The following is a 24,801-nucleotide window of genomic DNA, read 5'->3' on the forward strand; positions in this document are numbered from 1 at the left end:
AGACGAGTCCCACTGGGGCCCCTCGTCCTGAGCCTGCGCTGTCGCCCCGTTGGCTCTGCCGGCTCACACGGGCAGGAGCAGCGCCCAAGCCGAATCCCTGCAGCCCGGGCTCCTGTTCTGGGGTCGTTTCAGGGCTGTCGCCCCGACTACAGTTTTTGTTTTGTTTCTTCTTACACGTTTGGCCCCCTCCTGCCGACAGGTCTTTCTCCCCGCCAGCTCTGCGTTCACCCGGCTGAGCTGGGAGATCGACGCCCCTCTTTCCCTCCTAAACTAGAGCCAGTGACACAAGCCGGACAAGTGGAGCTGTGAGCAGATTTCCTGCTGAGACAGATAAGCTGGAGGGTGTGACTTGGGGCTTTGGTGAACACGGCTTCTTTCGACACCCCTGGGATCTGATGGCCCCCGCCCAGTCCTGGCAGCTGGTTAAAAACAAGCCTCTCCTGGCAGAGGCAGAGCCCGTCAGAGACACGAGAACATGTGCGCATCCCAGGAGGCTGCTCTGGGGCTGAGAAAACGCTGCGGCCCAGCCAGGCCCCGATCCCCACTCAGGGTCCTGTCCGCCGGTGCCTCTGTGCCTTGGGGGCCCAGAGAGCCCGCAGTTCTTCCCACACTCTGCCCCTCGAGAGGTGGAGGAGGGCCCTGCCCTTTCGAGGAAGCAGGAGAAGAACAGGATGTTGTCTCCCAACAACTACTTCCTGGTGCTCCCTCCTCTAGTGACCAGAGGCCATTGGATGGACGTGGGGACCCTTTGTCAAAAGACGCGGGAAATAACAATGCTGACCTGTCAGCCGCCAAAACAACAGGTAAAGGTCTTCCAGGGAGGGGCTGGGAAGTTGCTGCCACTGGGCGCCCTGGTCCCTCTGCACAGGGACCGAACTGGGCATGTTCTGGCCTCTCTTGATCCGTCTTTTTCTCCTCAAGCCCCGCAGCCAGCGGCCAGCTCTGGTGTGTCAGATGGCCCTTCCCTCCTGGGCCCCACAGACGCCGCCTCCTCCTCCACCGCCTGCAGGGAAAACTCGCCTTCCATTTGGCTCTACAGTCTCATCTGCAAGGGTGCAGCCTCCTCAGCTGGTTCAAATACTAGGGTAGTTCCCACTGTGGCACAATGGGCTAAGAACCTGACTGGTATCCATGAGGATGCGGTTCGATTCCTGGCCTCACTCAGTGAATTAAGGATCTGGCGTTGCTGCGGCTGTGGTGTAGGCCGGCAGCTGCAGCTCTGATTCCACCCCTAGCCTGGGAACCTCCATATGCTGCAAGTGCAGTTGTAAAAAGAAAGAAAAAACCCTTCAATAACATATATTATATATTTTTATAACATATGTGTATAAATCAACTAGAAATGGGTCATAGACTTAGATGTAAATCCCAACAGTATAAAAACTTTTGAAAAAATCTTGGATTATGCAAAGATTTCTCAGGTAACCAAAAATGTGACCCATTAAAAACAAATGAACTGCTCAGCTGAACATCACCGCAATTAAGAAAAATTTTGGCTGCACCAGCAGCATGTGGACGTTCCCAGGCCAGGGATCGAACCTGAGCCACAGTGGTGATGATGCCGGATCCTTCACCCGCTGAGCCACCAGCAAACACAAAGTGGGTTTGCTTTGATGATTTAAACATCACCTTAGAATCTTGAAATAGTTCTCCATCTATAAAACTACTAATGATGATGACTATTATTCTATAGATTTATATTAAAAGCACTTAGATTTACAAGGGACTTTCATAGGTTTTATCTGACTCTCATCTTCATGGTAATTCTGTGCAGTGGGAATTATTATCCTGATTTACAGACGAAGGAGTGGAGGATCAGAAAGGTTATTTGCCCAACATTACAAAGCTTGGGAGTGGCTGAGCTTAAAGTCTCCTTGGCTGTCTCTCCGCTGATGACAACCAGTAATTACGTTCAGTCCTGCAGATGTGACTGTCTGACTAAATCCTACTAATATTTGGATTGACCCTGAAATTGGTCCCTAATACATTCCTAATAATAAATCCCTAATAACAAGACATTTTTTGTCTTCAGCTGTCTAAAGAGTTCACTGAAGGACTAAGACATATTGAAGCTCTAGTTATTGCCTTTTAGGATTCTGGGTAATTGAGAGTTTATTTCACTTTTCAAATTTGTTATATTTGATCATACAGTCAAGAAATTTCATTAAAAGTGAAATATCATTGTCCATTTCAAAGGTTAATTTAGCTTGTTTATTCCAGTTGAAATAAAGCAGACACTTGCCGTATATTAGATTTGATTTAGAGTTTTGGGGTATTATTTTGTTTTGTTTTGTTTTGTTTTTGTCTTTTGTCTTTTTAGTGCCAAACCTGCCGCATATGGAGGTTCCCAGGCTAGGGGTCTAATCAGAGCGTAGCTCCTACACCGTAGCCACAGCAATGCCAGATCCGAGCCGCATCTGCAAACTACACCACAGCTCACGGCAACTCTGGATCCTTAAGCCACTGAGCGAGCCAGGGATCGAACCCGCAACCACATGGTTCCTAGTCAGATTCGTTTCCACTGTGCCAGGATGGGAACTCCCTTTTTATTTATTTACTTTTTTAAAGAGAATTATTATTCTTAAAAATACCGCTTATGAAAAGGACCGAGACAATGTATCTTTACTTGCTGGGGAAGAACATGAAATCAGTTTTACATCTTCTTTCCTTCCCCTGTTTAATAAACGAATAAAAACAGTCTAGCATGTCACATCTACAGATGCCATCGAGAAACCTTATTTTCTGTCCTTTTGAGTTTGGAGCATCGGTGTTACTGCAGAGACACAGCCTGTATTATTTACCATACACACCGCATATATTTCTAATGTCATGTTTGTGAACAAGAAAGCATTCGGAAGCAATTACATAATTTTTACACAACCATCCTTTTGGCTGGTTGGTTGCTTCCGTGGTTGGTTTCTCTGATGTTTGCAATTCCGCTCCGACTGTGTGAAGCTGTTTTATGTGAGCCCGTGACCCTCCAGTGGCTCACGAGCCATGAGCAAAGCGGACAATCACACAGGGTTTAATTTGCCCTTTGCTGAGGGATTTCATTTCCATCTCGGGGGCCTTGCTCAGGCACATGGTATCCGGCCTGGCGATGGCCGCCTAGCAGCCCAGTGGCGAGGACCTCCCCAAGCAGGCTCAGGGTGCAGGGCACGGGGAGGTGTTAATTATTGACGGCGGTGGATTAGTGAAGTCGAGCAAGTGCATGAGGCCACGGTCGGCTGGACGCAGCGACCTTTGCATTCCCAGGGCACACAGACACTGTGTTTACCTGAGGGCCAGGGGACATGCTAGTTTAATTACGCAACAGGTTTTGGTGGGTAAAAGGCAGTTTGTACAGCTGAGTGATGATGAAATTTAATCTAAATAAATCAAGTCCTCTTAGAACAACTAATTTTCAGGGTAGCCGTAAGCATTTCAAATTCTGCAAAAAAGAAAGCTAGCATTCAAATTTTAAATATTATGTCCAACGCATCTGGTCTCCTACTAAAATGATTAAAGACTAATATTCGACTAGGCAGGCAGAGCCCCACGTAGATCATTGTTTGAGAATGAGAGACATTATGCTTAACAATAACGAACATGTAGGAGTTCCTGTCGTGGCGAAGTGGTTAACAAATCTGACTATGAACCATGAGGTTGCAGGTTTGATCCCTGGCCTTGCTCAGTGGGTTGGGGATCCAGCGTTACCACGAGCTGTGGTGTAGGTTGCAGACAGGGCTCAGATCCCATGTTGCTGTGGCTCTGGTGTAGGCTGGCAGCTACAGCTCCGATTCGACCCCTAGCCTGGGAATCTCCACATGCCTCGGGAGCAGCCCTGGAAAAGGCTAAAAGACCAAAACAAACAAACAAACAAACAAACAAACAAAACCAAAAATGTTAAAAGCAAAGATTATTCCATAGGACAAAGAGGAAACACTACGGCTTCTCTGGTGTGTGTGTTTGTACCTGAGACCACACAAGAAATGGAGGCAGCATTTATTAAGCACCAACTATACGCCAGGTATTTTACATACATTGTTTTTTGTTTGTTTGTTTGTATGGCTGCACCTGTGGCATATGGAAGTTCCCAGGCTAGGGAGCTGCATCTGTGACCTACTCTACACCTCACGGCAATGCCAGATCTTTTAACCCACTGAGCAAGGCCAGGGATCAAACTCACATCCTGATGGACACTAGTTGGATTTTTAGCCCGCTAAGCCGCCACCGGAACTCCTGCATAGTTTGGTAGGAGGCGGTGCGAGTATTATCCCCATCTTACAGATGACGTAACCAAGATATGGGGACGCAGCAGTCTGCTTGGGGTAGAAGCTGCTAGGATCTCGAGACTGCTTTCTCTTCACTACACTGGGCGCCAGCCAGAAGCCCTGAGGGCAGAGGGAGAAGACGAGGCTGGCGGGCAGGGCGGGTGGGGGAGGGGGGAACAGGGGGAATCGAAGGAGGCGCCGAGGCCAACTCCTCTGTCTCACACCGGGATCCCGCAGCTTCAGGAAGAGCTTCCCAGCACGGGGCTTGGCGGCGTCCTTTGCGGCGGCAGCGAGCCTGAGCTTGTCGGCCAAGTGCAGGGACTGGGCCTGAGAGAGGCAGCTGCTGGAGCCACCGAAGGGCTGGAAGAGAGCTCGCCCCAAGCAAGGAGGCGGCTCGGTGAGTTGGCCCAGATTCTGAAGCCCAGAGGCCGGAGGAGCTGGGCAGGTGGCTGGTCGGGGACACACGCTATCCTGCTCTGCTTCCTTCCCTCGCTCCTTCCGAGGGACCAAACTACATCCAGGTCTGAAAGCGCTCCCTGGCCTTCCTGCTCAGCCTCCTAGTAAATCTCTTGCACATCCAGTCCTGCCGTGGTGCTCACTTCTTGCTGGACCAGAACTCACACCGAGGCACGGACCTAGCCCCTCTCCCGTGTCGCAGGCCATTAGGTATCTCCAGCATATGGGGAGAAGGGAGCCTTGAGTGCCTGGTGGTTGGGACTTGCTTTAAAACACACGTGCCTCTACCTGCATCCCAGAGACTGCAGGGCACACCTGGAGGCGCTTTGCAGCAGGATGAGAGGCCTGATGAGCAGGTGGGGCGAGATCCCCTGAAATGTGGGCTATTTATGTGACTTCGCTAGCAGCCATAGGCTGCTGAGATGACCTGGAAAAAAATGAGGTTATAAACACACAATAAAAATATCACACTGAACTGGTAATAGCTGCTCTCACAGGCAGGAGGAACCCCATGTTTGGTTTCCGTAGCGAGAATATATAATCATATTGTATTTATAAATTAGATGAAATAGCAGCAAAACATATGACTGCTTGCTAAATGCCAGACTCTGCTAAGATCCCACTTGTGAGCAATGAGGCCGATGCTCGTTCCACGCGTCATCGCCGTGTCCTCTTTGCTAAGAGGACCCTGCTTTTGCTTGGGACCATGTGCCAGCCCAGGCGATGGCCTTTATCAGGTAACCATGACGCTCCTGTCCTCTGCAGTCCCACCTTCTTTTGCACTAAAAGTGGTCACACGACTCAGTTCCATCCGGGAGACCCCAGCAGAAGTCGGCTGGGACTGGGTCAGGAAACATGCTTTTCCTAGAAAACCCCAGGCAAGGCCCCTCGCCTTCTTCAGGTCTTTGCTCCAATGTCACCTTCCCAGTAAGACCTACTCTGAACACCCTGTTTAAAATTGCAGGCACATCGTAGGCACTGGAACATCGTAGGCACTCAAAGCATTTTTTTTCCTTTGAGGGAACACATGAAAGTGAAGTAGGGAAAACTGCCGGAGAAGCACAGACCAGCAAGCACGAGAGCTCTGGGACAAGACCATGCCTGGCATGATGGAGCAGCGTGGTCTGTGCTGAGGGGAGCACGAGAGAGGAGGCCAGGGTGACAACGGAGAGACTGACCGCATGAGCTTGCAGGTCACAGCAAAGCCTCTGGCTGGGAAGCCTAGGAGGGGCTCTGAGCAGAAGAACGGCTGCCTCTGGCTTCCATTAAAATTACCATGGGGCTGGAGTTCCCTGGTGGCCTAGTGGTTACCAATTTGTTGTTGTCAGGGCTGTGGCTTGAGTTCGGTCCCTGGCCTGGGAACTTCCGCAGGCTGTAGGCATAGCGGAAACAGACAAACCCCGGACACCCGGTTGCTGTTGAGAGAGGCTGAGGGAAGAAGGAAGGAGCAGAGAGAACAGTTCGGCGGCAGCGGCAAAAGCCCCAGGCGGCGGGGGCAGCGGCGGCAGGGACTGTGGCGACAGCAGTGGGGAAGGGGGCGTGGTCAGGCTCCAGGTGCGTTCCGAGGGCGTGGCCAACAGGCTGCGCACAGACTGGGTGCGGATTGTGCGAGAGCGAAATGAAGGTGCTGTCAAGGTTTTTGTGGAGTAGCCGAAGCAAGATGATTGCGGGAACCGTGGGAAACATGGGTTTTGGAGGGAAACGCAGGCACTCGGTTTCGGACGTGTTTAAATTCGAGATGCCTAGTATACACCCCAGACCTGAAGTGTTCAAATGACTATACCTCTCTTGATTTTATGGGAGAAGTTCAAGCCAGAGGTACAGGTAGTACATAAAACTAGGAGAGTGATGATTCACCGAAGGCACGATGTGGATAAAAAAAAAAGAAAGAGGGATTCCTGCTGTGGCGCAGTGGGTTAAGAATCTGACCAGAGTGGCTCCGGTGGCTGTGGAGGTGCAGGTTCGATCCCCAGCCCTGTGCAGTGGGTTAAAGGATCCAGTGTTGCCACAGCTGTGGTGTAGGTTGCAACTGCAGCTCAGATTCACTTCCTGGCCTGGGAACTTCTATATGCTGTTGGTGTGGCCACAAAAACACCACCACCAAAAAAAAATGTTTTTGAAAAAAGGAAAGAGAAACGTTCACATACAAGGATGAGCCCTGGGATGTTCTAATAAGGATGCTGACCTGTGTGGGGCAACCCCCCCCCACCGTACGCAGGGACTCATTTGCTCTTACAAAACGTTACAGGCAAGTCCTCTCAACCTGACTGTAGAGAAGGAGGAGGCGTCACAGCAATGAGCCGCCTGTCCCAGGCACACAGACGGTTAAGTGCCGCTCCTACCCGACTTCTGTGTAAATGATGCGTCACCTCCTGGCAATTTAACTTATGAGCCTTGGCATCACCCTCTGTCTCCCTGCCATCCAATCGGATGCAATTGGCCTTTCTTCTCCATTTTCACTTTAAGGTTCAGCACAGGGTGTCCTAGTCTTTTACCCTGAACTGTTACAACTGTCTCCTGCCTTGACTCTCCCACTCGAATCTGCTCCTCATCTTCCTGAATGTAAAGCTGATTGTGTCACCTTCCTGGTTGGCTCGTCCATTAATTCCCCATTCTCGGCCAGCTCTAATCTTGCTTCTTTAGCTTGCTTTACAGGAGCCTTTGCTTCCTCTCCTGGCTCCTCTCCCCGCAGCCCGCCTCCCACGCTAGACACTCTCCTGTGCCACTGAACCTCTTATTGAGGTACATAGAGCTCCTTCACAACTCGGTGTCAAATGCTATTACTATTCCCCTTCTGTGCCCGTGCTGGTTAAACCTTCGGTACCATGCTGACCAGAAGACACGACACTGGGCACTGTCCTTGTTCCACGTCTCTGAGGAAAACTTTCAACTTTTCACGATTAAGTATAATGTTTGTTGCAAGATTGTTCTAGATGTCCTGCATCCGATTAAGGAAGTTTCCTTCTTTTTGTAGTTGCAAAGAATTTATTGTTTTCTTGTGAGTGGATGTTGAAATCTAATGAATGCTTTCTGCATTTATTTGGTATCATAAATGCTTTAGTCAATCACTGATCTATTTTCTATTAACCTTATATTTCCTGGATAAATCCAACACGACCTTCACGTGCAATCCTTTTCAATGCATGTATTTCTGGATTTCATTTGCTAATATTTTGTTTAGCACATGGCCCTACAATCTGTGCAGTGGTCCAGTGGGAACAATTCTTGGAAAGCAACCTGCTAATTCTATTTTTTTTTTGGTCTTTTTGCCATTTCTGGGCCGCTCCCGTGGCATATGGAGGTTTCCAAGCTAGGGGTCCAATTGGAGCTGTTGCCACTGGCCTATGCTAGGGCCACAGCAACACGGGATCTGAGCTGCGTCTGCAATCTACACCACAGCTCACGGCAACACCAGATCCTCAACCCACTGAGCAAGGCCAGGGATTGAACCTGCAACCTCATGGTTCCTAGTTAGATTTGTTAACCACTGAGCCATGACGGGAACTCTGCAACCTGCTAATTAGAAGCAAAGTTTGATTTCTACTTCTGCCTGGGCTTAGGGGCTCTGAGTGGATGCTGGTTAAGGACTGAGGGTGGAGGGGATCTCTGAAGCTCTGTTTTACCACAGGAAAACGAAAGTTTCATTAGAAATAGCCTTTTTTTTTTTTTAGGGCTGTACCCACAGCATATGGAAGTTCCCAGGCTAGGGGCTGAATCGGAGCTACAGCTGCTGGCCTACACCACAGCTCACAGCAATGCCAGATCCCTGACCCACTGAGCAAGGCCATGGATCGAACTCATATCCTCATGGGTACTAGTCGGACTAGGTCCCCCTGAGCCACGACGGGAACTCCAGCAATAACTTTTATGCTCGGTATATATTCAGTCCCCAGAATTGAAATATACCTTATTGTTTAATTCAAAAGCTTTAATAGCAGTAAAATGAAAGCTTAATATGTGAACGCAAACCCTTTTCATGTTTAGTTTGCTAGTCCACCTCACATAAACAATAGTGAAGAAAAAGACGGCCACGCGAGACCCCAAACACCGCTCCCGCAGGGTCTCCTACATCATTTCCACGTGCGACCCCGTTTCCTCCACTTTGATAAGCCCAAGGCGGATGAGGGTGCTCTTTTCCAGCTCCAAGTAATCGTCATAGTCTGTTTTCAATTCTGTCTCCAATCGTTCTTTTGACTTCTGATATGTTTTCTAGGGGGGAGAAAAAAAAGTCATCCATATAACAGACACCTGAAGATACCCAAGGCGGGGAAGGGGCTATTTTTGAAGAGCTGGCCTGGTGCCGCTCTCGGGACGGGCTTCGAGGGAGAGGGCAGGGGGCACTTCCCGCACAGTCAGGGAGGGGCTCGGGGCCGGAGTTGGGGGGCAGAGACAGAACAGAGCAGGTGTGTGCAGACTCAGGTGTCTCCTGGTGGTGGAGCTGGCGGATCCGCTGAGCGCTGGAGGCGGGATCTCAGGGGCAGGGGGAATTCAGGCCGGGCTGCAAGCTGCTGCCACCGACCCAGGGAGGAGCACGTTGAGGGCGGTGGGAATAACAACAAAGAGCTTTTATTCAGCTAATTTACCCAGCAGCTCTTGCTGAATCATTTGAGTCATCTGCTTTGTTCTTTGATCTGTCAGTATTTGCATGAGGACTGCTCTGGTTTCGTTAGCGTGACAGTTAATTTGCTGGGCAGTCATGATTTTTCCCCTCATCTGTGTCTTCTTTCAGAGGAGCTTTGGGATCCCTGCATTGTTGCCTTTGTTTCTCCTCCCATCCTCTCCCCATCCGGTTGTCTTCTGGTGCCTTCTGACCCCTTGTCACCCAGTCCTGTCTTTGTGGATTCCATCAAGGGGACCAGTGCTGCATTTTATTCTAGTTGCTTTAGAGAATAATCTGCAATCATTTCCCCTTTGAGCGTCCACACACACGATGCTCCCTTCCCCGCCCACCGAGGCCCTCTTTCCGTAGGTTTGTTTTCCCCTCTCTCTTCTCTTCTTAATTTCTCTGCTTTCCCAGATTCCTCGTGTCTAAGAATTGTAACCGCTCCCTAGCACCGTGAGGGTTAAAGGAACAGTTAAGTATTGGTGAGTCTTCAGAATGGTTCATGGCACCCAGGAGGCACTTAATACGTGGAAGCTACACTAACCAATTCACAGAGAGGGCAGGACTTGATGGGGTGAGAGTAGCAACTGCTGCTCTTCTAACCCCTGACCTGTGCAGCATATGTGACAGATCCCACAGGCTTTCTTACCACTTCTAGGTATGAGGATAATGTCGTTTTTGGGTATTTGAAGGTCCCGGCCAGTCCACTGTTGAAAGGGCAACTGCCCCACTGTGATGCCCCTTCTGTGACCTCCAGCCTCTTTCTTGGAGGCTGCATCACTCCAGTTAGAAGGCCCTTTGGGGCTTCTGATCGGAGCCTAGCTCTTTTGAGTTTGCCCCCCGGCCCCAGGAAAACCCACTGCCCTCACTCTGCCATCAGGACAAGTTCACTGCCCCGGGGTCCTCTCTCCTCCTTCTGCCAGAGCAGTTTCAGCCAATCTCCTGCCTGCAGACCTTCCAGCCACAGAGGTCAGGTCCCCGTCCCCAGTTCCTAAACTCCTTCTGGACATTCTGCTCTGGGCCCTTGCTAACTCCCAGCCCTTGGGTTTCTGTGGCTCCACAGAAGGCCGGCGCCCACTCGGCCAGCAGCCACCTCTGCAGCAGGTCCCGTGCAGCTCTCCTCCTGGGGACTGGGCGGTCTGCACGAGTGGGAAGTGGGGGCCCCCGGACCTCCAGCACCTCCCTCCACAAAGAGCACCCTCCTCCAGCCTCTTCCCTGCGGCTCCTGCTTCCCTCGTGGCCCGGAGCGCAGGTTGATGGTGGTCTTGGGTGGGGGTCCCTGACCAGAGGCCACAGAATTATTCAGCGTTTCACCCTCTTCTCAGTCTCAACATATGGATCCCCGTGGGAACTGTCACTCCTCTCAGCGCTGGGTCGCCTGCTCGAATTCATTTCATGTGTTCTTCGAGCTGTCATTACTCTGACGTTTCAGTGCGTGGACAGCATCCGGCTGCAGTGTTTGCAGAGGGGTGGGCACATAGATTCCCTCGATCTGTGGGTGAGGGTGCCCGCGGGCCCGCCCTCTATAACCAGCGCTCCTCATGGCAGCTGCCGGCTGCGGACACTTCACCCGGTTTAGCTCCTGCTGTGACCTCGGAGGCAGCTCCCTTAGGCCCCTTGTCCCTGTTATCAGTTGCTTGTAAGGAGAGAGGTCCTCCTGGGGGACCCCTCTCATGTTCTAAATCTAACAGACGGGCCCTGAACTTGGCCCTCTCCCACAGCCTCGTTCCAGAGGAAGCTGGAGAGGCAGCAGCTCTGCTTGGGGGAGGGCGTGATGGCAAAAGGACCAGAAACACCAGGCAGCAGGTGGCACAGTTTGGTGACTCAAAAGCATCCTAGGCTTCCACAATGGGACTATTATAACGTTCAGGTGTTTTAAAAGTACTTCCGGAGTTCCCGTCATGGCTCAGTGGTTAACGCATCTGACTAGCATCCATGCAGACTCGGGTTTTATCCTTGGCCTTGCTCAATGGGTTAAGGATCCCGTGTTGCTGTGGCTGTGGTGTAGGCCGGTGGCTGAAGCTCCAATTCGACCATCTATCCTGGGAACCTCCATATGCTGCAGGTGCAGCGCTAAAAAGTGAAAAAAAAAAAAGGACTTCACATGCAAATTGTTTTTGGATTACCCACAGTTCTACTTAGTCTCAGCGATGTGGACAATTGGGAGCTGTCACTATGGCATTTAAACCCTCGTAGTCATCACAGATGGTGTGTGGGAAGCGGGGCAGACTCTCCCCCAGCTGAACTGCAGGGTTCGTGATGCCCCAAAAGCCAGACCAACACCTTTTTTTTTTTTTTGTATCAGGGAGAGTTGGTTCCCTGGTGTTCTTTTGTGCTTTGTCATCGCTGCACAGTGTTGGACCGGAAGGCCCTCCGCTTTTGGTGCACTAATTCGTATCCATCAATGCGACCTTGTTGACCCATTTGCTAAAGCAGTGCATGAAAACTTTTCCATGTGCTCGTGCTTCTGAGACCTGGGGTCTCGCATGAGTCATGACATTGGAGGAGGCTACGTATGCGGCTACAAGGAAACGCGAGGCAGTGATGAAACTGGCAGTGACCAAAAGCAAGGGAGGGAATGAAGGAGAGCCCAGCAGAAGCGTGGACTGAGATGACCCCAGTGAGGAAGGAAGAAGAGCCGAGTGCACAGAACAGTTAAAGGCCCTCGGCTCTGGGGATCAGGAGAAGAGGCCACCAGGGCGACAGGGTCCCAGCAAGCGGACAGGCTGAGAAAGAGGAGGGTGGGGCTGTCAGAACTTTAGGTTTTTTTGGGGGCAGAATTTAAGGTGGGGGTGTCCTGCAAATTCTTCTCTCCTGAAAACTTCAGTTCTAGTCCATTTTTGTCTGTCTGTCTGTTACCAGCTCTCACTTAATCAGAGTCTACTAGGTGTCAGACCACCGTGCTGAAAGCCTTACAGTAATCCTAAAAGGGGCTTATCAGAGTCCCATTTTTAAAATAAGAGAACCGAAGCTCAGCAGAGACACAAACCTTGCTCCAGATCTCGTAGCTAGTAAGTAAGAAAGATGGAAGTGACCCCTCACGTCTGAATTCATAGTCCACTCTGTTTTGCACTGTTTTTTTTTTTTTTTTTTGTGTGTGTGTGTGTGTCTTTTTAGGGCCACACCTATGGCATATGGAGGTTCCGCGGCTAGGGGTCTAATTGGGGCTACAGATGCTGGCCTACACCACAGTCACAGCAAGGTGGGATCTGAGCCTCATCTGCAACCTACACCACAGCTCACAACAATGCCAGGTCCCCAACCCACTGAGGGAGGCCAGGGATCTAACCTCCGTCCTCATGGATACTAGTCAGGTTCGTTAACCACTGACCCACGAGGGGAACTCCTGTTTTGCCCTGTTTTAATGCATTGTTCACCAGATGATAGCATTCTATGAAGTGAAAGCATTCAAATTTTGAATTTTTGTATCTATAATTGTTATGTAGATAACCCTGTATCTACAAGACTTTAAAATATGAAAATTTCAGAAACTTAAATTGGGCGGAATCTCACTAGGTGTCCCGCTGGCAGTTCTCACGCACAGTAAACTAGGAAATCAGAGAAATACCTGCTTGACTCACATGAGAACAAGAGAAGAATGTGAAAAGGCATAATTTTTCTATCGAAACTGTAGACTAAGCCATACAAATATGTCCCCACTGGCATCAGAGGAAAGCAATTTTGGTTGGTTTCCGAAATTTAACTTACAATTTTTTTCTTCTCCAATTCCAGATCCATTTCTTTCTTTTCCTGTTCACGAATTTTTTTGCGCTGTTCTACATATTCCAGGTGCTTGACTTCTCTTTCAAAGTAGTGGCTTATACTCGATGCCTGTTAGAAACACCGGCCCGTGAGAGGGAGCCCATGCGGGAGCCCTGGAGCTGCAGCTTCATGGCTGCAATTCAGGGATCCGCCCCCCACCTGCTTCTTTCCTTCTCATGTTCAAGACCAGGGCAAGTCCCACGTCCCAACCAAACTTGAGAAACCCAGAGGAGGGCGTTGAGGTAAACCCTGAAGGGACTGGAGGCAGAGCTGGTTCTTGGGCCCCTGGAGAGCTTGGTATGTGGGCACAAGAAGAGAAGCAGGAATGTCAGTAGAGGCCTCGGGCAAGGCGGCCAAAGGAAGAAAGTGTCTCCTTGCCCGGAACCAGGCTGATGCTGTCGGAACTTGCAACAGACTGTAACCTGTACGTTTAATGCGGGTTGAACACACAGTTACACATTTCCATCTATTGATCTTTTTATAAGCTAAAGATTAACATCGCTCGACACCCTTGAGTGTTGTGCGTGGAGGGGCGGACACGCTGCCCGCCAAGCTGGAGGAGGAGGGGTGGAAGCTGGCAATGGAGAGATGCATAAACACGCCAGGGGTCCCTCTGGGAAGGGGGTCCCTGAAAGAAGGATCTCCTGCCTGGGTTATAACCTGAAAAGAACATTATTGGAGTATGAATCCGCCAATTCTTCTCTGAATCTGAGCTTTATGAACTGGGTCTTTCTTTCATTGCATTTTTTTTCCCTCGCTTTAAGCCATACAACAGAAACACATCCCCTTATTTTTGACTGTACGATTCTTTTGTTCTCTTGCAGAGCAAAAGTAGTCATTTCTAAACATACTTACAAAATATGCCTCAGCAGCATCTGATGACATAAATCTGCAAAGCCGGAAGTTACCAACCTCATTGCTGGAAGGGTGACTTAATGTCCACGGAATTTCCAGTATGTGCAGCGTTCCATAGTAATCGGCTATGGCTATCAGCTGCTGCTTAGCTGAAAGAGTCAAAAACGGGGAGAAGCACCTCTGCAATCAGAAAGCCACCTGGGAGGCGACCACGGAACGTGCTTTGTCCTGTGATGGCCCAGAGGACCTGCTCTGGTTCCAGGGATCTTGGCACCTTCGTCAGACACTGCCTACTGGGGGCCACATTCACACGCAGCAGCCACTTGCCAGTTGGCGAAGTGAAGGCCGAGACCCCGAGCCTCTGTCAGCCACCTGCCCAACTCCAGGCGCTGTATAAGGAGTGTAGCTCCCAGCTGAAGCCGGCCCTCTCTGGCTGGATCCGCTGGGCCAGTTTAAGGGGTAATACATGGAAGATTTAAAAATAATAATGAGGAGTTCCCGTTGTGGCGCAGTGGTTAACGAATCTGACTAGGAACCATGAGGTTGCGGGTTCGATCCCTGCCCTTGCTCAGTGGGTTAACGATCCGGCGTTGCCGTGAGCTGTGGTGTAGGTTGCAGACGCGGCTCGGATCCTGCATTGCTGTACCTCTGGCGTAGGCCGGGAGCTACAGCTCCGATTAGACCCCTAGCCTGGGAACCTCCATATGCCGCGGGAGCGGCCCAAGAAATGGCAAAAAGACAAAAAATAAAAAAATAAAAATAATAATGAAATCATTTCCACCAAAGACACAGTAAGGGCAAAGGGATACCATCACGCAGATGACATACAAAGGCACAGCTAGAGCCAGTTTTCTTATTATAAAAACAAATTGCTTCCTTTGATTATTTAAAATGGATATAAAACAAACGTGTTTGAGAATTTTAATTTTCTGTCTCATCGACTTTATTCTTCCTCTCATTTTCAGAAGGTCTGGTTCAAATTGCTATACCCTAGACCTGCAATCCCTGTAGGAACACACACACACACACACACACACACACACACACACACACACACACAAGCAATGTTGGGTAGCAGAGATAGGAAAACACACTTTCACGACACATACTGCCAAGCAGTAGCCAGACTCTGACCTAGAGATTCTGAACCCTGCAATTTATTTATCTATTCTTTTTATGGCCCCACCTGTGGCATATGGAAATTTCTGGACTAGGGGTCTAATCAGAGCTGCAGCTGCAGGCCTTCACCACAGCCACAGCAACACTGGATCTGAGCTGCTTCTGTGACCTACATCACAGCTTGTGGCAACAAAGGATCCTTAACCCACTGAGCGAGGCCAGGGATCGAACTCACACACTCATGGACATTACGTCTGCTCCTTAACTCACTCAGCCACAACGGAACTCCTAGAGAGACAATTTTATGCTTGCACATCTTTGGAAACAAAGGGAAACTTCTTTTAAAAGAAGCAAATATGGGAGTTCCTATCATGGTGCAGCAGAAGCGAATCCAACTTGGAACCATGAGGTTGTGGGTTTGATCCCTGGCCTCGCTCAGCGGGTTAAGGATCCTGTGTTGCCACAAGCTGTGGTGTAGGTCGCAGATGTGCTTCGGATCCCGAGTTGCTGTGGCTGTGGTGTAGGCCCAATTAGACCCCTAGCCTGGGAACTTCCACAGCTGTGAGTGTGGCTCTAAAAAAAAACAAACAAAAAAAGGCAAAAATGTACTGGGTTTGCACAGAAAGTATTACTTGGGTGAAACAGAGAAATTGGGACAAAAAATATAAATTAATTTTCCACAGACGCTTACTTAAATTTCTGCTTGCTCTCTTATACCTTATTTTCCCTGATAATTAGTTCAAAATTTATGGTTTGAATCAACATATGACCCAGGGAGACACATGATCTCATTAAGAGAACTGCTCGGTACTGTCCAGGGAAGAGCCACGTAAGTGATAAAATGCTGAACATTTGTGATGTGATGAAAAGGTACGGCTACAGACCTTAGCCTATTTGGAAAAGAAGCAACAAAAAGTAGCAGATTTCAGGGTTCAGACTGTGATTTAGGGATCTGGAGGGCGAGAAGCGTGCTCTTCGTGATGTGGGTCAGAATCGGCCTGGACTGGGGACACTGAGTGCATCTCAGAAACAACTGTCGATGAAGCAGATAGTGACGGAAACTCAGGCTGCGTCCAAACCGACGAAGAGGGAAAGGGAGGGAGTGACGGAAGGGGAGGGAAGCGAAGCATCAGAGGCGGTCCAGGTGAACGGCCCCACGCGCCGGAGCCGCCCGAAAAGGCAAACTGACTCAGCACATTTGATCAGAGTCCACACCCCGGAAGCGGCCCCCACACCCCGAGAAAGGGTCACCCATCAGAAAAGGTCCACACACCAGAAAAGGCCCAGGGTTTGACGCAGGTGATGGCGGTTATGCAGATGTTTTGCGACTGGGCCGGTTCGTGGGTTTTCTCCAGAAGGTCCCAGATGTCGATGGATCCGTCTTCTCGGCCGACGTAGAAGAGCCCGGGCCTTGTCAGGGACCAGTGCCCCGAGGTGTACCTTTTCGGGGCACAGGATGACTGCAGGAGGGGTCCAGTCTAAAAATTAAAAATACATTAGAAGCTTTTGGTATTATCCGAGGGACATTTGCAGCGATTTCTTCTGAAAGTAAGACACAGGTAGCTGTGATCATATGACAGCAAAACCATGCCCACTCAGAAGTCATCTTCCGCTTTCTTGTAGGATTTTTCTGTGATGCCCGCTCTTTTCTTCCCTGTGTGTGTGCCAGCTGAGGTGCACAGAGGCGGGGATCTCAGTTCCCAGACCAGGGAGCAGCGGTGAAAGCGCCCAGTCCTATAACCACTACAGACCACCCTGTATGTCTTTATAGCATCTTTTTTCTTAAGTGACTTTTCAGAAAAGGTCAAACCTTTCGATTGAGCTGTTGGCTGTTCCAATAATCCAACTGCTGCTAAGGCCCATTGCTATTTCCATGGAGCTGGGTGGACATCCGGTAAGTCAAGATTATAAGTAAATGTTGCTAATAACGTTTCCTGCCATGTGTCTGCTCACCACGGATCCAGCTCTGGCTGGCAGGAAAAGCGAATGAAAGTCAATTCTCTCCATAAGCTGCATCCAGTGGCTTATAAATCTTACTTGAAAGAGATTTGGGGTCATCTTCTCTTCTCTACTGTGGGGTGCTTGAAACCCCCCCCCAAGGGGGTTTCACGGAAGATCAGGATGTGCCCCCACCGACCGGCTCTGCCTGGCGACCAGGTGAGCTCCCTCACCTGCTTCCATCTGCAGGGACTAAACGAAGCCGGGGGCGGCCCCCTACCCTTCCTGTGGGACGAAGGGGTGACCACTTCACAGATGCCTTCAGGTGATGCCCCAAACCTGCCCTTGCTCGGCTCCTTCCGTTTCTCACCAGGTTCTGACCCCTGCATAGTCTTTAGAAAATCTTAAAAAAAAAAAAAAAAAAAGGAGTTCCCGTCGTGGCGCAGTGGTTAACGAATCCGACTAGGAACCATGAGGTTGCGGGTTCGATCCCTGCCCTTGCTCAGTGGGTTAACGATCCGGCGTTGCCGTGAGTTGTGGTGTAGGTTGCAGACGCGGCTCGGATCCCGCGTTGCTGTGGCTCTGGCGTAGGCCGGTGGCTACAGCTCCGATTAGACCCCTAGCCTGGGAACCTCCATATGCCGTGGGAAGCGGCCCAAGAAATAGCAACAACAACAACAAAAGACAAAAGACAAAAAAAAAAAAAGAAATCTTGTCTAAATTTCCTTTTTCTTCTTCTTTAGCTGCCAAACTACTACTTGCTTGTTGTAAAAAAAAAATAAAAAATCATAAAAACGTGTGTTGGGGGAGCTCCCCCCCGTGGGTCGGTGGAGACAAACCTGACTGGTATCCATGAGGACCCGGGTTCAATCCCTGGCCTCGCTCAGTGGGTTAAGGATCCAGCATTGCCCTGAGCTGTGGTGTAGTTCACAGATGCAGCTCAGATCCTGCGTTGCTGTGGCTGTGGTGTAGGTCAGCGGCTGTAGCTCCAATTAGACCCCTAGCCTGGGAACTTCCATATGCTGTGAGTGCCGCCCTAAAAAGACAAAAAAAAAATGCTTTGGTTATAGTAGAAGTCCTTTTGTGGATGGACACTTCAAGAGTTTCCAACTTTTTTCGATTGGCAAACCCGTCATATTCACACACATTTTTGGGGGGTAACTGTGTAAGTTAGAGTCCCCAAATGAAAGGAAATAAAGATGCTAGGTCAAAGCACACACACACAATGTGTGTAAAAATATACACTTAGGTATGTATATATCCACACATACATAATTTATCCAAGACTATATATTACTGCTATAAAACATATATCCATATACAATTTTTTGGTCAGATTTGATAATTTTCTTAAATAGCTCACCAAAGGGACATATCTTTCTCTTTGCCCACACCTTGTTTCGCTGGGGTTTTCCAGTCGTTCTAGTTTTTGGCAGTTTGGTTCTGTCTGCCTGGACCCAGGCCTGTCCCTATCCTGACCCCCGATTCTTGGCACTGTCTCACCTTGACCCCTGCACGTCTCCGCCTGGCGATGGAGCCCTTAGCTTTCTTACTCCCACTTTCTGAACCTGCTGACAAACTTCTGGGGCAGGAGAAAGAAAAGGCGACAGACCCATCTCTCCTCCTTGGACCCCACATGGTAATCAGCACCCCATCTTCTATTTTAAGGGGAGGGAAAGGCAAAGCGAGCCAACGGCCAAGGACACTTTATCGAAGAAAAGGCTGGTTCTGGAGAACAAGAGATTAGTAAATGCTTCCTTCCCTCGGGAAAGAAAAGCCAGCGGCTGTGTTTTCAAAAGACTTTTGCAGCGGGTCTGCTGACAAGCGGGAGACCAGGCCACCTGCTCCAATTTCTCTAAAGTGTCCCAAAGGCCCTTCCTATTGGCTGTTGTTCCCACTGTCTCTCTCAACAACGGAGGACCACACACCGCTCCGGACTCTGCAGGTGACTCACCGTAACGCCCTCTTTCCAGATGGCCACGTTCCAACCCCCAATGGTGAGGATGATGTCCTCGTAAAAAGGGGACCTCTGAACCGTGTGGACAGCTCCGTCGTGGACCGAGTAGAGGCTCACGGGCTTCTTTGCTGTCGGAGTGGAAAAAGGCCACGGCACCTTTACTAGCTGTTAGCGTTCCTGCAGCGGAGAGTGGGCAGACCTCCGATGGGCAGACAGGTCCCTAGTAACGAGGTCTAAGTGGAGAGGCAGAGACCAGCTGGGCCAAGAGTCCGTCAGAGGACTGAGCCTCCTCTTTTCGTAGGAGTCCAGGGAAATTCCCATCGGGCCATATTTCAGGCTCAGAGAAACACTTCCTGTCCTTATTGACTTACTTATTCACTAGCCCATCCGTTAGTCAATACTATGCGTATTGTTTGTGGATTGTTTGTATGGACTAGGTACTGTAGATGGCTGGGTAAACAATGGTTAATAAACAAACATCATTTGTCCTGTGGAGCTTAGAGTCCAATGGGAAAGACAGATTCTCAATAAACAAATCCCAAAGTATAGAATAAAAAATGTGAGAAGTCAATAGCCAGGACATGGAAACAACCAAAATGCCCATCAACAGATGATTGGATTAGGAAGATGTGGTATATATATACACAATGGAATACTACTCAGCCATAAAAAAGAATGACATAACGCCATGTGCAGCAACATGGATGGAACTAGAGAATCTCATACTGAGTGAAATGAGCCAGAAAGACAAAGACAAATACCATATGATATTACTTATAACTGGAATCTAATATCCAGCACAAATGAACATCTCCACAGAAAAGAAAATCATGGACTTGGAGAATAGACTTGTGGCTGTCCGATGGGAGAGGGAGGGAGTGGGAGGGATAGGGAGCTTGGGCTTATCAGACACAACTTAGAATAGATTTACAAGGAGATCCTGCTGAGTAGCATGGAGAACTATGTCTAGATACTCATGTTGCAACAGAACAAAGGCTGGGGGGAAAAATGTACACATGTAAGAGTAACTTGATCCCCATGCTGTACAGCGGGAAAAAAAAAAAATGTGAAAAGTATCATCAAGGAAGAACTATCATAAGAAAGAATAACAAGGGACAGTCATGATTTAGGCAGAATGGTCAGAAAAGGCTTCCCTGAAGATGCATCGTTCAGGCCTGAGTTCTGCACCAGAGCCTGTGCTGTGGAGAAGGATCCCCAGAGGAGGAATATACACCCAATGCGGAGAAGTGTTTTAGTGCATTTGTAATTTTGAGGCACGAAGCAGGACTGCAGTTTGGTAATCCTGTGAGGAGACAGGAAACAAACGGAGACCAGGAGAGTCCAGACCACACAGAGCTTTGCTAGGAAAAGCACTTAGATTTCTTTCTTCTTCTTCTTCTTCTTTTTTTTTTTTTTTTTTTTTCCTTTTTAGGGCCACATCCAAGGCATATGGAGGTTCCCGGGCTAGAGGTCAAATCAGAGCTACAGCTGCCGGCCTATACCACAGCCACAGCAAAGCCAGATCCAAGCCGAGTCTGTGACCTACACCACAGCTCATGGCAACACCGGATCCTTAACCCACTGAGTGAGGCCAGGGATTGAACCTGAGACCTCATGGTTACTAGTCAGAATCCTTTCCGCTGTGCCACAACAGGAATTCCCTAGATTACATTCTAAGTGTGTTGTGTTTTAATGAATTCTTTAGGCCTAGAAGACAATCTGATTGACGTATGAGCAGATTCTCTGGCTGCTGTGGGGAGAACGGATCAGAGGCAGATAAAAGCAAAGAGGGACCATGGGAGGCTGTGCAGCGGTTCTCATAGGAGGATGGTGGCTTGGGTGAAGTCAAAGGGCAGGAATGGAGAATCCAGATATATTTGTGAGCCCTTGAAGACGCTTGAACAGCAGGCCTTAGGAAGGTGTCTCCTGTGCTCTCAAGATGGGGCTTAGCTCGAGGGAAATTGGTCTTTTTCTGTAACTTAGAAGAGCTACATTTAAATTTATTTATTTATGGAGTTCCCATTGTGGTGCAGAGGAAACAAATCCGACCAGTATCCATGAGACTGCAGGTTAGATCCCTGGCCTCACTCAGGGGGTCAGGGATCCGGCGTTGCTGTGGCTGTGGTGTAGGCCGGCAGCTGCAGCTCCAATTCAACCCCTAGCGTGGGAACCTCCATATGCCGCACCTGTGGTCCTATAAAGCGTAGTGTGTGTGTGTGTGAATTGCTTTATAAGTGTTTCTCAAATAATTTTTAAATTGAGATAAAAGTATACATAAACATGAACTGTAAAATTTTAGCCATTTGAAGTACAGACCAGTGGAATTAAATACGTTCACGTTGATGCGAACCAATCTCCAGAACGCTCTTCATCCTGCAAAACTGAAACTCTGGACCCTCCAAACACTTGCTCCCCGCTCGCCCTTCCCTCAGCCCCAGGCACCATCTCTTTCCCTTCTAGCTCTGCGAATGTGACGCCTGAAGTCCTCTGTAGAAGCGGAATCGTACAGTACCTGTCTTCTTGTGAATGGCTTGTTTCCCTTAAAATAACATACTCGGAGTTCACCCGTGTTGCAGCATACACCAGAATTCCCTTCCTCTAGAAGGATGGATACTATCTCAGTGCATGCGTAGAGCACATTTGGTTCATCCATTCACGGATCAACGACTCTCGGGTTGCTTCCTTGTGGCCAGGGCAATTACGGCTACAAGGAACTTGGGTGGACAGAGATTTCTTTGACACTGAGCTTTTTGCAAGATTTGGTAGCTCTTTTCTGCTTAATGTTCCATTGATGTTATGAGAAAACAAACAAACAAACAAACAAAAAATCCTCCAGCCTTCGCACAGCTGTAAATAGAATAAGTTTGTTGTTTTAGTATAAAGTAGCCACACATTATGGTTTGGCCTAGACAGGCACATGTTTTTAATGGCTTGTGGCTGTGGGCAGCAGCCAGCTCCACAGCCGGGCTGGGGCCATGCTGGAGCCATCGGACCAGGGAGGCGGGAGGACCCTGGGGCTTGGGGCAGAGACTCGGAGAGGGTGCCACCTGATAGCCACACCTGCTCCCCCTCCAGCTGCGATGAAAGGAAACTGCAGTGAGCCCGTCCCTCTTGCGGGAGCCCTGCAGTCTCATGGATACTGGTCGGATTTGTTTCCTCTGCACCACAATGGGAACTCCATAAATAAATAAATTTAAATGTAGCTCTTCTAAGTTACAGAAAAAGACCAATTTCCTCGAGCTAAGCCCCATCTTGAGAGCACAGGAGACACCCTCCTAAGCCCATCTTGAAGTTTTGTGAAGGTTCCTGGGGAGGCAGAGACCCCTGGAAACAGCAGCTTTCTTCTTGCTGCTGCCTGTGTTGCTCAGAGCCTGGTTTTGTCCTTGGTGAGCGGGCTCCCCTGGACCACCCTTTTCTGGGGAGCGGGGCTGTCCAGGAGTCTAGAAGCCGTCTGTGAAATGTAACAGACGGGGTAACTGTAATTATCAAGTTATCAAGTATCAAGATTGGTACTGTGGGTAGAAGGTCTCAACCCACAGCTCTTCCATCCCTTTGTCCTTTGAGAGGCCCTACGTCTTTAAGCAGTAAATGGAGCTGTCCTTAAAATAGCAAATGAAACGCCAGTAGAGTTTCAATAAAGATTTGATGAATGACTCAAAGAAAGGACAAATATCAGTGAGATGCAAATGTAAAGCTCTTAGCTTCAAGATTATTGTCACTGGTTCTATAGACGGAATGACATTCATTTAAAATAAATAACTTGTTTGTCATGCGCCACCTCAAAAGCAGTGTGGGAAGCTGGCAGCAGGGTAAGGCTGCAAGAAAATCTGAGACCAGGAGGAACCAGTGTCCAGCTGTGCATTAACCAGTCGCAGCATCAGGACGGCAGCTTGCATCCCAGGGGTGCGGTGGAGATCACTGCCATGGGCACATGTACACTTAACACTCCTGAACGTTAGTGGTAAGAATAAAGAGAAACACGAGTAAGCATCAGAGTCGTTGCACGTAATTCATTATATCCAACGTACAATTCTGAGTGCAACTTTAAATCATGGAATTGAAGTGCCCGGAACATCAGTCTCCGTTCTTCACGCGTCTGACCCTCTTCTGAGATCATATCTAACCCTTTCTCAATGCCCCTCTCATTGACAACACACACTTGGGTTTCTAGTCAGGAGACTCGTCTAAGAAAAGTAGGCAGGCATATGCGTTCATCTCCAGATGAAAACGGCACCCTGGAGGCGGTGCTGACAAAGCCAGTCCTCCCAGGTCCAGGGCAGACTCTAGCCTGCACAACCAGACCCTCCATAGACAGAAGCCAAGAAGATGAAGTTCAGGGTGCAGATCTGAGCCCCCGCAGCTGCGCCCTGCAGGCAAGCGGCTCCATCAGGCACGTTTCCAGTTGCCCCAACCACACACAGGACTGACCAGCTCCCCTTCTGTAAACCCAGCCTAGCACTCTGCCTCACGCTCCACGGTGTCCTGGCAATTCCAGGAGCTGCCTCTTCCTCATCTCATGGTTATTGCACACTTTGAAAAGCAGCTCAAATGTATTTTCATGCCATGGTAAAATCCAAAGCTTTAGAGGAGGTGGTTGTAATTTCAGTGCACCCTAGGGCTCCGAGCTTTGACAGGGAGCTTTGCTGACTGGGGCCTGAAGTGTGGACTCTGATTCTCGCCCACACCTGGGTGAGACCTTCATACCTCTGTTCAGCTGCCAGAGTCTGGGCCCTGGCAGCAGAGGGACGCATGAACACACGGGTCCCAGCCCTAAAGGGGGGCCCTAGAGTTACTTCTGCCATGTAGTGCTGAGGTCTTCAAAATCATGGTGAATTTAGCTGATAATTTCATGTGGATTCAGATTTTCCACACACCTGAGCTACTGGGCTTTTGAGTTTTTTAAAACATTTTTAATTAAAGTACAATAGATTTATAATGTTCTGTCAATTTCTGCTGTACTGCAATGCAAATTGTTGAAACAGCACTGCTATTTTATTTATTTATTTATTTATTTTTGTCTTTTTGCTATTTCTTTGGGCCGCTCTCGCGGCATATGGAGGTTCCCAGGCTAGGGGTCGAATCGGAGCTGCAGCCACTGGCCTACACCAGAGCCACAGCAACGCGGGATCCGAGCCGTGTCTGCAACCTACACCACAGCTCACGGCAACGCCGGGTCCTTAACCCACTGAGCAAGGGCAGGGATCGAACCCGCAACCTCATGGCTCCTAGTCGGATTCGTTAACCACTGCGCCACAACGGGAACTCCTTATTTTTTCTATTTTTATTTTTATTTTTTTTAATTATTTATTTTTTTTAGCACTGCTATTTTAAAATTCAATTGTCCAAGTATCTCAGTAATTTTATTTTAGCATCAATAGACCAGTGCTCCCTAAATTCTGATGTGAAAACAAATCACTGATGAATTTTATTAAAATCTGTACTCGGATTCAGTAGGCCTGGGGTAGGAGCCCAGATTCCGTGTTTCTAATAAGCTCCCGGGTGACAGCTGTGCTCTTGTCCAAAGCCCTCGCTCTGAGTGGCAAGCGTGGAGTCAGGACCTCGGGGGCCCTCCGTACACTTCCCAAGGCCAGTCATGAGTCCTTTGTAAAAAAGGGAACAACTTACCAATAAAGGAACAATCATCAGAACTTACTCATCAGTCGGCCAGTTTCGGGGTCTCTTTCCATTTTCCAGTCTGTGTATATCACTTCACCTTCCTAAGAACATTGCAGGTTCCTGATGAGTACCACGGCAATTTCAGAGACCAAAGACCTCACCTCCCTGCGCCCAGACAGACTGTAACCCAAACAAGCACAAAGCAGCAGGCCAGCTGGATCAAATGATGACTTGGTGCAGGA

General features: G+C 49.2%; 1 protein-coding gene across 7 annotated transcripts in view; it reads right to left on the reverse strand.

The window, feature by feature from the left end:
* Positions 1-8,604: 8,604 nt before the first annotated feature.
* DNAI3 (dynein axonemal intermediate chain 3) overlaps positions 8,605-24,801 on the reverse strand; it is a 62,467-nt gene continuing 46,270 nt past the window's right edge. Inside the window, exons 18-23 of one of the 7 annotated variants that reach the window (XM_047785426.1) lie at positions 24,597-24,660; positions 18,941-19,071; positions 16,322-16,526; positions 13,987-14,078; positions 13,021-13,143; positions 8,605-8,918 (exon numbers count right to left, since the gene is read on the reverse strand). In XM_047785426.1, coding sequence (XP_047641382.1) covers positions 8,775-8,918; positions 13,021-13,143; positions 13,987-14,078; positions 16,322-16,526; positions 18,941-19,071; positions 24,597-24,660 — 759 coding nt within the window. In that variant the 3' untranslated portion in view covers positions 8,605-8,774. Of the gene's footprint in view, positions 8,919-13,020; positions 13,144-13,538; positions 13,735-13,929; positions 14,079-15,629; positions 16,082-16,321; positions 16,527-18,940; positions 19,072-24,596; positions 24,661-24,801 lie in introns of those variants that run through there. The other 6 variants (XM_047785425.1, XM_047785428.1, XM_047785427.1 and 3 more) reach the window with 6 other exon arrangements.

This window comes from Phacochoerus africanus, chromosome 6, assembly GCF_016906955.1.
Source record: "Phacochoerus africanus isolate WHEZ1 chromosome 6, ROS_Pafr_v1, whole genome shotgun sequence".
NCBI classification, from domain to species: domain Eukaryota; kingdom Metazoa; phylum Chordata; class Mammalia; order Artiodactyla; family Suidae; genus Phacochoerus; species Phacochoerus africanus.